This window comes from Thunnus thynnus, chromosome 22 (assembly GCF_963924715.1).
Source record: "Thunnus thynnus chromosome 22, fThuThy2.1, whole genome shotgun sequence".
In the NCBI taxonomy this organism is placed as follows: Eukaryota; Metazoa; Chordata; class Actinopteri; order Scombriformes; family Scombridae; genus Thunnus; species Thunnus thynnus.
In genome coordinates this window covers 478,465-492,568 of record NC_089538.1, presented here as the reverse complement: position 1 = coordinate 492,568, position 14,104 = coordinate 478,465, and the positions used below count along the sequence as shown (strand labels likewise).

General features: G+C 37.9%; 1 protein-coding gene across 1 annotated transcript; it reads right to left on the bottom strand.

The window, feature by feature from the left end:
* Window positions 1–4,142: 4,142 nt before the first annotated feature.
* serpine1 (serpin peptidase inhibitor, clade E (nexin, plasminogen activator inhibitor type 1), member 1) lies at window positions 4,143–10,213 on the bottom strand. Its single transcript, XM_067579819.1, has 9 exons — window positions 10,074–10,213; window positions 7,506–7,744; window positions 6,782–7,006; window positions 6,455–6,649; window positions 6,148–6,346; window positions 5,896–5,996; window positions 5,281–5,367; window positions 4,778–4,861; window positions 4,143–4,673 (listed from the first exon to the last, which is right to left on the bottom strand). The coding sequence occupies exons 2-9, from the start codon at window positions 7,741–7,743 to the stop codon at window positions 4,633–4,635; spliced, it is 1,170 nt and encodes a 389-aa protein (XP_067435920.1). The 5' UTR covers window position 7,744; window positions 10,074–10,213; the 3' UTR covers window positions 4,143–4,632.
* Window positions 10,214–14,104: the final 3,891 nt, after the last annotated feature.

Sequence of the window (14,104 nt, the reverse complement as noted above, 5' to 3'; positions counted from 1 at the left end):
AAGTTTCTTCAATTTTTTGCGTTTCCATTAAGCTTTTTTAATGTAATACTTCAAAATGCACATAAAATAGGTTAATGGAAACATGGCTAATGATGAGCCCAATCCTGATTTATGACCATTGGGTTAAATAAAGATGCTCCACTTTATCTTTCACCTCCTGGTTGAAGCCAGGCTGCTGTCCTTCTCCTTGTTGCCTCCTGTTGTACAGACAAAGAACTAGATTAATAAGAAGTGAAAGGTAATTGGTCATTCCATTGCAACATCAGCACGCAGCAGCAGAGCTACACCTCCACCATTTTGGACTGTAGGCTACTATCGAATTATGAAAGAACTTAATGATGCTTGTAAAAAGTCCCGCCTACAAAGTGCTGTACAAAAGTAAAACTAAATTCTCTCTCCTTTATTGTTGTATATTTAATGCCTCTACTGAAATGGCCTGTGTTGAACAATGAAAAATATTTTAAATATGCATACTACTACAACTATTTACTTACTTATTTATTTATTAAATTTATGAAAGAAACAAATCAGAAATTTGTAAAAATTCAGTCAGAATTTCATTTATTAAACAGCAAAAACTTTCAAATCATGGGTTCAGATTTAAATATTCTGAGTATAGAAATAGAAAGATAAAACATAGTATAACATAACATTACTTTTTGTCCCGCTTTCCAGAGGAGCAAAAAGTGAGCAATGGACATAAATCGAAGCAAGAAAAATCCAGCACTCTTGGGATTTTGAAAAACCAGGCAATCTCTAACTTTTTCATATCAAGGACCTCCAAAACAGGTGCATATGGAATAAAATGAGGGTCATATGTATTGTAGCTGTGTGTGTCACCATATCTAAATGCGTGAAAACATTCTTTAATATATTCAAATGTGTGATTGTGTAAAAACATTTTGAGCAAATGAATTCAAATGATTGAATGTGTAAAAAATATCTTAACAAATAAATTTAATTTTTGAATCCGTAAGGAGGCTCGACGCTGTGCATGACATTTTGTGAACAAAACTAACCCTAACCCTAACCCTGAGCCCAACCCTAACCCTATTTTAATGATCTAAGCACACAGTCTGAATCGCATGGCGCAAGAGCATTTACGGTGGATCCAAATCCACTTTTGTTTAATGGCAGAAAAAATGGTCGTAGCGCCAAGCGAATGGTTCGAAAGGATTGTCCTTAGTCACTTAATTAATCATGGGTTTGTTTTGGGCATAACATGCAATAAACCAATGAGAATAACATCTCCCATTCCCTTTAAAAGCCAGGTGCGTTTGTACTTTGGTGGATTGCTATTATAATGGCACATTTGCCAGGTAGTAAGAAGGAACACTTCTCTGCAGAGGAAACAGATCTGCTGGTGCACAAAGTGAAAGCATACGATCCATTACTACTCCCAGACCCTCTCTCCCCCAGGTAACAAGTAAAATCAGAGGGGTTTTAATTGCTGAAAGTATGGAAACCTGATCACTGTAATCTCAAAATTGTTAAAGAAAATTTGTTAAATATTGTTCAAAAATTAAATCATTAATTTTAATCATGTAAAAAATCATCACACAAAAAATCATCACACAACTATTTACTTATTTAACTATTTATTCACACCACAGTTTCTTCAGAAATGGCCTTGTCAGGATTTGATCAGCTCTCCAAGGTGCTGATCCTGCTGCCAGCAGCAGCTAGAAGCTGTCCACAGTTCTTTCCTTCTTTAGTTTAATCATTGTTTTGACCTCATTTATTTCCCCATGTGTTCCCCTTGTCCTCATGCATTGATGTAGCAGGAAAGTTGATCCATGTCTGATCTGTTGTTCATATCTGTGTGCTGGGTCTTGACAGACACCCTCAACCTGATGGGTCTGTTTAAATACCTATGTGTATTGCCACAGTTTGGTCAAATAATTAGACAATTTCATCTGTCATTACTGCAATTAGCTAATTCTGATAAATATTTGGACTAACCATTATGTATTTTTTAAAATATATTGATGTACACAATAATCTTTCACATTATAATTCTTTTATTTGTAATATTTTGCATGTTACTATCTTGGCGTATATTACTATCTTGACAATGCGCCCTTGGAATAACAGTGAAATACAGCGCCTTGACTTCAGACCAGGTTTTTGTTGGTCAATCTCGCAATCACTTCCTGCCACCTCAAGATAGCAATGCGCCAACAGTACGCCTGACTGCACCTCATTTTTAGACCAACACGCCCATGGGTGCTCAGATAGGCGCAAGTGCATTTGCTATTTAAACAACGTGGGTGCTGGATGGGAAAATGACAACTGCGTTGGTCTTAAACTAGAAAAGACGCTTGCGTTGCACTTTGCGTCGCTTTGCACCGGGTGTAAGATAGGGCCCAATGTGTGAGTACATAAAGAAGATTTGCACAAAGGTTAGCGGTTTCAAAAAAGGTTTGCAGTAACATATCAGGTTTGCAGTAATGCAGCTATCTGTTTGTGGGTGAAAAAAGTTCACACAGAACTCAATTGTATATGTGAATCCCAAGTTTACTACAAATGAAATCTTCCCACTAACTATTCATACTGCTTCAGCTGCTTTTTCATGCATTGTCAACTCCTATCTACTGACTCATACTCCATTCAAACCTTAAAATGTCTCACATCTTTCATACAACTTTTAAATCTCATTCAGACTAAAAAAAATTTCCCACTTTTCCAACTCATACATACTACTTCAGCTTTTTCATCCAAATTAAAGTCAGCAATCCAGTTTAGCATCAGCCTTTAAACAGCCAGCATTCACACCACAGTTTCTTCAGAAATTGCCTTTTCTATTCGATATTAAAGTTTGCTGCATGCCGCACATAGAGCTGAATTAAAAAGTGACTTACAAGAATGATGTTAAGTGTATTGTCATGTCTGGCCGAGTGGTGCTATACACAGTACTGAAAGGGATTCAAGGGATTTAATTCTTGTATGTTAGATGAGCATTTAACCTTTTGTTTTTTTATATTTGATCCTATGTGTCCTACTTGATGAGTTAAATTTTAAAAAATTGATTAAAATATTCCTGCAAATGTGGTGGTCAAGTTCAAATTCTGTAATTGTTTTATTAAAATTCATAATTATTTTATAAATGTTACTGTTGCAAGAAATAGCCTAATAGGTTTCATAGTCTATATATGAGCACTGTGGTTCTGATTTATCTTCATGAATAAAAACATTTCAACCCCCCCCCCTCATTTTTTTACAAATCGCACCCTGTCCATAAATAAGTATAGTGACTGGTAGACAAATTATTGCCCTTTTCAAACAACCTGGTAACAACAATAAGAACAAGAAGAAGAAATAAATGAATTAGTATAACACACAAGAAAAAATACATTTAAAGAGAATGGGAAAGTTAATGTTGTTAGAATTTAATTCTAATTCTATTTTTTTTTTATTTACTTACTTTTTTTTTTTTTATAATAATCAGTCATTCTATATAATACATTCACTCACTCACTGGCGCACACACACACACACATACCCACTACTACTGTTATTTTTGTTGCTATCATTGCTATTATTGTATCAATATCATCATTAAGGTGGCAGTATTATCTTTTATTTTGGATTTTTTTTTTAATCTTGTATTTTTACTGAATTTATTTTAATTTTAACTTGCTCCTTTCCTCCTCTTATCTAATCTAATGATGTCATATATAATAATATATCAGTCAGAGGGACCAAACCACTACTTTTACTGCAATACTTTAACTACATCAAGCTCATAATACTTATGTACTTTTACTGGTGCAGGATTTTTCATGCAGGACTTTTACTTGTAATGGAGTATTTTTACATCGATGTATTGGTACTTTTACTTAAGAAAAGGATCTGAATACTTCGTCCATCACTGGTTATCAATTAGCAGTCATTGCGTGTAAAACTGAGCCTGCTGAACTGCTGAACTTATTTGGAATATAGTCAAACTCTTCATCAGTGGAAACTGCTCAAATGGTGCAAAATGTTGCCCAAATTATCACAGTATGCCCAAAAATACCCACCAAAACCACCCAATCTGGTAACTGTTGTGAAGTTATGAATTTGGGCTATTTGGACACAAGAGGTCAGTGTTGACCTTCCACATCTATCTACTCAATACTACAGTGATCACTGAGACTGCAGCTTTGTAAAAACATTGTACTTTAATAAATATAAATACTACAAAAATACAAACATAATAACACAAAAATAGACATTATAATCAACAGTAAAAACAGATAAAAAATACATCTTTATTGGCACTAATGCAGCCATCATTCTGTCTGCAGTAACATCTCTCTCTGTGAAGTGCATCAGTGTCTGTTGTGTCACACAAAAAAAATCTCACTTTCCTTCATATTTCGTACTGTCTAGTCAACCATAAAACATTCAGAGAAATAAATTAACAGCAAACATAAACTCTTTACAAAGAATGTCTCAGTCATGTCAAATAGGTGTGTCACTTTGTCCTCTTGCATTAGGCACATTATAAATAAAATGTCCAGTAAAATAAGTCGATAATGTCATAAGCAGCCACATGAATCCTGTTGGTCTGGTGTGGTCATCATATGTATGGTCATCATGTGGCATATGAGCAGCAGTAGTCTGGCACAGTGGAATGAAGGCCGCTGTTTAGAGTGGGTTATTGAACTGACCCATGAACAGAACAGCACCTGCACACAGGAAGGGAAACATTACATAAACCACCTGCTCCACCTGCACTGCTCAATGGTATTGTAAATTGACATTTCATATTAAAACATAATAAGAGTGTTACCTGTGTGTTTGTGCTGGATGAGGAAGAGGAACGGTCGGTCCAGAGTGATCTCCTCCACTGCCATACGAGAAAACATCACAGCAGCTAACAGAGAGAGGAAACATACAAACAGGTCAGTGTCTGTAATGTGTGCAGCCCCCCAGGCGAACTATGGTACAATTGTCACATTTTAACTGTACTATTTTGTAAGCTGCTAAATCACTAATTACAAAAAATTACATGACTTTCACTATATATGAGTGTGTCAATATGTCACGAGTATGCGGTACTGAATGTGGTTCTTCTGTACATTTTGAATACAAGTTTCATTTGCGTGGATAAAATAATTATAAACTTGTTTTTATCAGGGGTTTCTGGCTTTGACTGCAGCTTTGCTTAAAGATTAATTCCAATTTATAAGATGATGGGTTTTATTTGACTCAAACATTCACTTTTTTCACATGAAACAAATTGATACCTTTAGTGTGTGTGTGTGTGTGTATGTGATTCAGTATTGAGCCTACCTGTTGCAGCTGCTCCTTTGGTTCCTTGCTCATTCACTTCGATCTTAACCCTCTGCAGGACCTTTGAAACACACAGTCTCTCATCAGCTGGAGGGCAGAAACACAGAGAGATTAGATACATAGTTCATCTGAATGCACTTTACTGTAGTCTGTAATGTGGTTGTGTGGTATGGACACTTCAATGTTTGAAATAAAGGGAAACTGCTGATATTAGTTAATGCATATACAGGTTGTTAAATGATACGGAAGCCTCAGATGCAACTAATAATTAAATACTAGGAGCAAAGCTTGTCATACCATGTAATCCCTCTCATTCTTTGCACTTGAACTTTGAGCTTTTACCCTTAAGGAGGCGCTGTAGACCAGTAAGAGCCAGAATAAACATGTACAGCAAGTTCTTCCTGATAATACATTTACAGTACTGAATGCAGCCTCCTTGTGCCTCTGTCTTTAATTACATTTTGCATTTAGCCTCTTTCTGTATTTTTAGGACTTTTTAAAACTGCATCTATGTTTTTTAGAGTCATGTTGTTTGTTGATTATCTGTCCTAAGTTAATTGTCTTATTTATGGTGTGTGGTGAAGACAAACTCTATACCCTCACTCTATAACTTACTGGTGATGCGTGTGAAGTCAGCTGTAGCCAGGTTGAACATGTCTCCCAGACCCATGTTAAGGAGAGCAGTCTTCAAATTCACCTCAGAGTTCAGAGTAAACCTGCAAAAAAACATAAAAATTAACATTTCATACTCGTTGCTTAAGGCTGGTAGCCATGGAAGAATCAATATGACACAAACAACCCAGAAAACTACACTACACTGTTATCTACCCTCATACAGGACAGTCTAATGTCTAATGTCTGCCTCACCTGGGCATGGCCAGCTGTCTTTTGACGTTCCTCAGCTCTGTTCGCCACTGCTGAATCCTCTGGTTGCTCAGATCTGCACTGAGTACGCTCAATGGCACCTCAGGCTCAAAGGGTGACACCAGCAGCATGCTCAGTGAGTCGCCCTCATATGGCACCTCGATTACATCATAGTCCACACCATCAGCAGTCACAAACTCACCTGTTGATTGATGAGAATGAGATATATGTATTTTTCTAAGTAGCAAATAGACTTTCTGTCATCCAGCATCAAACTGAGATCTGCACTGAGTCAGCGTGTTCAGCCTACCGTAGTTGAAGCGGTGGGTGAGTCTCATCATGTGCACAGGCACGGTGCTGCCATTGGCACAGTGGAACATCCTCTCCTGTGTCAGTTTGGGGTCAAAGGGAACCTTCCACAGGCCCTGGAAGTGAAGGGCATTAAGGAGAACCAGGCGAGTCTCATCAGTCAGAGATCCAGATGCCAAGAACTCAGGGATGGCACCTACAGAAGAAAATACAAAATATAAATCACAAAGGTTTCAAAAGATGGAAGCAAAGAAAGCAGCCCCCTTCAAACAAAGTTGAAGGTGTCTTTGGAGAAGATGGCATGCTGTTAGCTGGTTATTGTGAGTACCTGCAGTGTGGTCTGAGACCCATGAGTTGATGATGCCGACAGCCTGGTCTGGCTTGGTGAAGTCCACCTGGTGAGGGTGGGTCTGGAAGGCCTTGGACAGAGCCCGGCGGTATCCCTTCTCCAAGCTCATCTTCCTCTCCACCATCACCCCGCTGGCTATCTCCACACCCTCTTCACTGGAAAGGTCCCGCTGCAGGAGACGCTGCTGCCTAGACATCCCTCTCTCTGCAGGAGAGCGGAGAAAACGGTTTAATGCACTCACCAATAATACACCAATTTAACTGCTGCAATAATACACCAATGTATAAGCTTATGATTATATTGTATTAACCTTGGTTTTTCTTATTTTTATTTTTTAGTTTTCTAATGCAATTTGTGATGCAATTCCTTTTATTCCTATTCTAATTGTTATTTCTGTCACATATTATAAATTTCTGTTCTACAGCTACAGTGAGACTGGTGGGCCTGTACAGGGTGCTACAGGACAGTCACAACTGGGTGCATACAGTACATGCACCTGTATATGGCTGCTAAGCATTGCACTCAATATAAAGTGATTTTTTTTTCTTTATTGTTGCACTCAGCATAAAAATAAAAAGTTGAAACTATTGTACAATTATATTCTAAATTATTATTTTTTTCTGTACACTGTTATGGTTTGCTGTTAGTCCCATTTCCTAAAAGAATCCTCAAACCATCTTCTCTTAACTACTGTATGACTCACCTTGCAGTGAAAAGCCCATTGCAGTATTTAAGGCCTTACGGGTGCTTCCAGCAGCACCCAGCTGGGCCATGGCCAGGACGGAGGCCACCCCATACGGGGAGAAGGCTACGTTCTGGTCCACGGAGCCCTGGGCTAGCTGGGAGAAGATCTTCAGGCCAAAGTCAGTCTGTTTATCCTGTAGGGAGCCCAGCCCCACTCTGCTCAGGGTTAGCAACAGGAAAATATACACGCAAAGCATCCTGGGAAAGAAATAAGATGGTAAGTTTGATTGTGATATTTTTTGTCACAAATGCTGGTTGGTTTAAATTCTGATTTAGTGTGCCGCAAGTACACTTGAATTTAAAACCTAAAGGTAAAACCTTTTAGTCAATTGAAAAAATGCTTTTTTCTCAAACATGCACTGAATGCCAATAGTCACTGGGTTAATAAAACCTGCCCCTACTCTTCTTTGCACAAACATGTAAAATGCGTCAATCGTGAGAGAGTAAATATAGCACCTTATTCCAAAGGAGAGCAAAAGCTCAGCAAATGTGTTGGATGGACAAAATGTTGCCCAATACTGTCTATTCAAACCTCTATTTAAATAGACAGTATAGACAGACTTAAATGCCTTTTGCCCAAAAGAGTTGGAAGTGAAACACACATTTGTCAGTGAGTGCAGTGCTTCTGTTTCTTATTGAGAAGGAACAGTGAGTAATAGAGTAACTCTAAACAGTTTTCTTTTGGGAGTTGAAAGAAAATTAACTTCGCTCAATGACACCGGAAATGATTCCACATTAGTAAGCTGACTGTAACAAAGATTTAATTACAAACAAAAACCAAACTTTGGCATAATTACTGGTATGCCAGTAAACATGCCAGTATTAACAAAACAAATGAATACAAATGAACAACATGACTAACCTGTTGATTCAGCGATCATTCATATTAGTTAGACATCATTCCATCAGTTTAACATTCTGTTTATTCCATCTACCTCTCCTTTAAACTGTGCCTCTATTATATAATCCCTATATCAGCCAGGTCTAATTATAAACCCCTCTATCCTATTTAACTCAACTTCAAATAATTTACTGCATCGTCTCAGATATTCAGATTCTTCATTTCTAATCTAGGATACCATCTTAAATAGTTGAACTAACCCTTTAAATGTTGTGCAAGCACAAATGTTGTCAGTGAATGTCCTTACTGCTATACTGCATCACAAGTGTGTGTGTGTGTGCGTGTGTGCGTGTGTGTGACTCATGTTCATGTCAGTGTGTTAACTGGAAAATCTGTGTGTCAGTAACATTGGTTTTCCACTGCAGGCATTAACACTGCATAGGTGCAGCTTTACATGCCAGCAGCATCACAGAGCTGGTGCTGGGTCAGAGGTCAACACTATGACCTCAGTCTGTCTTTGCCTAACTACTCACTTCCAGCTCTGAACAAACATGCCGTTATTGCTCACCACAGAGAATTACACACAGTTTGATCTCCCAGTTGCGCACCACTTCACCTTTGTGGTATTAGATGAATAAATATAGTGTTAAGTAAATCTAGTATAAAGTGAATTGTTAATTCACATATAGGTATAATAATATGTATAATTTGATTACAGGTGCACCTTTTTAAGGTGGTTATTCACACTATCCAAAAACTACACAGCTTGTACTTAATAGTTTGTAGCTTCAATGTGGAATTGTTTTCATAACCCTTATTTTTTTTTTACTTGCATTCTGTTTTTGTTTGTTTTATCATATGCATGTAACACAAAAATACTTAATAAAGATGTCTTTACTTTGTTGCTCTAAATAAAACATTAGACTGACACTGATTCCAACATGGCGGCTTTGCATGACTTTAAGGATGCAGCTCCTGATTTTGTTAGAACACCCCTAAAATCTGAATCTGCAAATTAACTAGTAAGCCGTCAGTTAGTAGCATATAAGTATAAAGGTGCATAAAATGGAAATACTCAAGTAAAAACTTGAGTGAATGTACAAAGTTATCTTCCACCACTGCTAGTGTTAGATCTAGTATAAAATGAATTAATAAGTAATGTATGGGTATAATAATGACTGTAATTCCACCAGTACTAGTAGAAATGATGGCTGTAGCTATCTTTGCATATTTTTAAATAAATGTATTTCAATGTGACTTCTCTTAGGGCAAATAAATATTTACCATAATGAAATAAACCAATAAATACACACAAACATACAGTAAATGAGACAGAAAAAATAATGCAACATAAATGAAGATTATATCTTACTCAATTTAGAGAAGAAAATTTGTTGCTCTAAATAGAATCTTAGACTGACTTTAGGTCCTGATTTTGCCCACACTGATGTTTAAACCGTGCATTTAAACTGTATTTCTGGACTTTTTGGCATTAGAAGCATCAGTTATTTTAAGCATCTTTGAGGCAGCAAGATATAACCAACTGACACACCTTCTAAACGTTTTGACACAGTCTTATAACTCTAATGACTTCTTATGTTTACACGCTCATTTCTCAGTAATATGAATAGAATATTTAAAGAGTTAAGTTAGGTTTTGACTGTTTATTCCATTTATAGTGCTTACCTTGCAGTTGAAGTGTGTGAGATGTAGTAGAGATGGTCTCTGTTATTACAGCTTCAGTTTCCGTCTCTGCTGTGGCTGCTGCTTGAGTCTGAATGTCTGAATGACTTTCTTTCTTTTTATAGTGTAGAGCTGCATGGTCTGAAGCCCCGCCCCCCACCTACGCACGCACACACACACAGAAGTTATTAGTGATGATGATGTCATCTGACACTGTCTGGATAGGCTTCCTTTTCATGAACACACACATCCACTCTCCCTCCCACACTCACTGTCCTCTCTCTCTGTCTGTCTGTCTCTTTTGCCCAAAAGCATGACAGAGCTCATTTGGAAATTCACTTAACGGTTTTCCCTGTCTTGTTCAAACGCACACACACATCACTCTGGCATGTACAGGAAGTAGGGTGTCCTCAGAGGGAAGGTGCAGTCATGTTTTTTATACATGGATCCCTCTGGGTCATTGAATGTTTGAAATTGATAAATCATCAGTTGGCTGACAGCCAGGGGCTGCACCATTACATGACTTGTGATTCTCCTGAAGAAAAAGTCTGGGTGGCTGTAAAGGAAATGGGTGTAATTTTTTTGTTTCATTTTCTCATGAATAAGTACTTTAGTCTAGCCTAATCTATTGTGATCTTTGGTAAAAACATGTGAGATTCTAATGTTGGCTTATAAGGACAGGTTCACAATTTTAAAAGTGTGTCTTAAAACAACAGTCAAATGTTCATATGAAAAGTGAGAGAGGTTTTCCTCGCTGTAATCATTCCTCCTGTACATACTGGCTATCAAAAGATCCCCTTCAAATGTGCTTTTAATGTAAATGATGGAGGCCAAAATCCACAGGGTCTCCACACAGTCATTTTGTGCAAAACAGCATTTAAAAGTTGATGTGAAGCCACCAAGAAATAACTGAATCTAATGAGCAGGTTGCTCTCTGCTAGTGCCACCCTGAAGCTAAAATAGCAATTTTACACACATTCATGCTTCCACGAAGATCACCTTTTATTATTTTAATGATTTTTACCACCAGTCACAGAAGTTAATGTTACTGAGTGGGACTCTAACATTAGCGTAATATACAATCACTCTCTCGACTCTCACTTTGGGGAGTGACACATCAAAACACCAAATTTGGTCCGGGATACCAGCATTCCTTATCCCACTACTCACCAAGCATCTGGTAGACAGGACAGAGAACGGGAATTAACATACCTCTTCCATCTATGTGGAATGAGGCCTCAGGCAGAAAAAATTCTGATTAAAACCACTTGTCTTAGAAGTTAAAAAGCAAAGCCAATAAGAGTTTCCCTTGGGTGCCTCAGTTATGGAATGTGTTTAATGTCTAAGGTTTTGATTTCCTTCAGTGAGTAGAGGACAAACTAGGATTTTCAGAGGGTGTTGAGCCATTTCAAATACTAAGGTGTTAAGGGAGGAAAGACAGGGAGGGTCACCCACAACAAACATGTTTTCTCTCTTCACTCTGGTGGTACCTTTCCATGCAGATAGTTCTGGTTTTATTAGCCCAGGTTTTGAGGTATCTGTCTCTGAGATTTTTGCCTTCACCACCAATACAATGAAGGTGAATGGAAATTAGTTTATGATGCTCACAGTTTTGAAAAATTACAATAACAGTCATATCTCTTTCCAGAAACAGTGTCCCAGTTTCTCTGGATAATCAACAAAATACAATGACAATCATCATTAGAACTACTTTCTGCCAAAGAAATAGCAGATGAGAATCTGTGGATTATCCAGAGTAACAGAATCACTCCTGACAAAAAACTCTAACACCAGGTAGACATTGATATTGGTAATTCTGCAAATCCTGGATTATGTTCAATGACATTTTTTAAAAGATGATTTCCTTCTACAATATCAGTGCATGGAAACTACAGTATGGTTGAGTGTAGGGAAATTTTGTGGTTAATCGTTAGACATTGACAGGACACAAACTCTGGTCTCCTGGGTGCTACACACCCATCCACCACATTGACCTGCACACCCTTTAATTCTGTCTCTCTACATAAAGGATGCAATACTTCCTACATTTGCACTGAATGTTACTTGAGGTGTGGAATCGTCCAATATGAAGATATTTTTGAGATACTGGGCTAGATGGTGATTTGCAGACCAAATGTACATCTACTACAGTTACAGAGTGGTGTTACTTACTCATTAATATGGAACAACAAAGTATTGTAGTGGTGGTTGAGTGATCTAAGGTTTTCTCACAGCATCTAAAACCCCCTCCCCCCACATCTTTTCAATGTCAGAATTTGGGGGGGCTGCCTCTGACGATTTCTGTTTCTTTCCAAAAATCAGACAGAGGTCACTTGACCCAGTGATTAGCCATGTGTGTTGTAGACACTGTTTGTGCTGTTATCCCTATTGCTACAATTCATTGAGTTTAGATTGCAAAGACATGCAAAAGACAGTGGTCTTGTTGAGAGATCAGGAAAGTAGTGCCAAAACATCATAAGGTCATATGTCAAACATTTTACCTGGTTCAGCATTTACTGCAACCCAGTGCGACTTCATCTGGAATGGTAGACTATTTTAAGTGATTGTGGTCGTTGAGATGAATTGTAATATCCTGTCTCATAATATTATAAACTGCCTGTGCAGTGTTTTGGTGTCTGATAAGCCTTCAGACTAAAACTGGACTCCTTGAAACATATTTTACCGTAACACCAATGCCCAGAGTAACACACCCACTCCAGCTCTCAAAGACAAAAATGTCCTCCTACAAAGTCATTAATGAAGAAATTCTCTTTAATTCCCCTTGAAATAAGGTTATCAAAGATAACTGACACTGCCAGCTTTTTGGCTAAATCGTCAAAGATGAGATGTTAAAGATGATGAAAATAGGGTTAGTTCCATCATGTCTCTTAACAAAGCTCCTATGATTGTTCTGAAACTGTGCATAAAGTTTAGCAGACTGACATACCTGCTGTCTTACTATGACACCAAAGCAAAGGACAAATCCAGGCTATTAACTGAGATGACATGGTTTAGGAACTAGACTGCCCTGATGTCATTGTCTTCTGCCTTTTATCTTTCTCTTGTGCTTTGTACTTTTTGCCTTGTTTCTTGAACTCTGATGGCTATCTCTGCATCCTGTTAGTGCTGTTTAAGTGTTTTTGCCCTTTAATTGCCTTGTTAAATCACATAATACAAAGTTCCCACTAATAACTTGGAAATGTGAGTGCGTGCTCAGACACAGCCGCACAAATGACAGGATAATAGCTTTGAGCAGTGGGTCAGTGACCTCAGAAGTTATTATAAGACTTTTGTTTTACCACTGTTGCGACTACACGTCATCCTGCCATTTGTTCAGACAGTGTTGCCTAAAATATAAAGATGCATCAACACATCTGTTTACTTAACTTCACATAACCCCCACATCCCCTCAGGATTTGGTACATTCCATATAAGCTTGTCAGTGGAAATTTGGCATGTACCACCCACTCAGTTCTCTGTAGGGGCTTCAGGAACATTGGAATAAACTGTTGCCAAGACAACACACAACAACACACAGTCTTGGTAGTCATTAGATCCCAGGTGGTTGTAAAATAATATGGACTGATGACAGGATTGTTGCAGATAAGGTTAAACATTATGGGAGTGCGGTCACACACACCGAGAGCCTGAGATTAATGGATCAAATTGAATTGATAGTTCAGTTCAGTTCAGTAGTGATGATTTTTATGACTGTTAGTAGACTGGTTTTGTATATTCACGCAGTCAAATAACTCATCAAACAGAGGAACTCAGTGCTGTGCAGCAGGTCAGGGATAAGGGATTCACACCTAAACCCAATCCTGTTTTAAGGCCTGTCAGCCAATCCAGGCTTCACCTCCCTCCTCCAACTGGCAGATTAACCCTTTCAATGCCACTCTTTTCAACAATGTTTAAGCAGTCCTTTGGTGCGGTGTAAAAACATAAAAACAGTACATAAAATAAGAATTTTTCCAATTTCCTCAGTTCCTAACAGCTGCTTACCTCACTTATGTCTTAGGCCTTCTATGAAGGAA

What these genes read in the sequence shown, in the direction of transcription:
- serpine1 (XM_067579819.1), bottom strand. Translation starts at nt 7,743, where the DNA reads ATGCTTTGCGTGTATATTTTCCTGTTGCTAACCCTGAGCAGAGTGGGG. An exon ending in GGTCTCAGACCACACTGCAG is followed by an intron (nt 6,650 to 6,781) that starts GTACTCACAATA and finishes TTTCTTCTGTAG; the next exon opens with GTGCCATCCCTGAGTTCTTG. An exon ending in CATCCAGCACAAACACACAG is followed by an intron (nt 4,674 to 4,777) that starts GTAACACTCTTA and finishes TCCTGTGTGCAG; the next exon opens with GTGCTGTTCTGTTCATGGGT.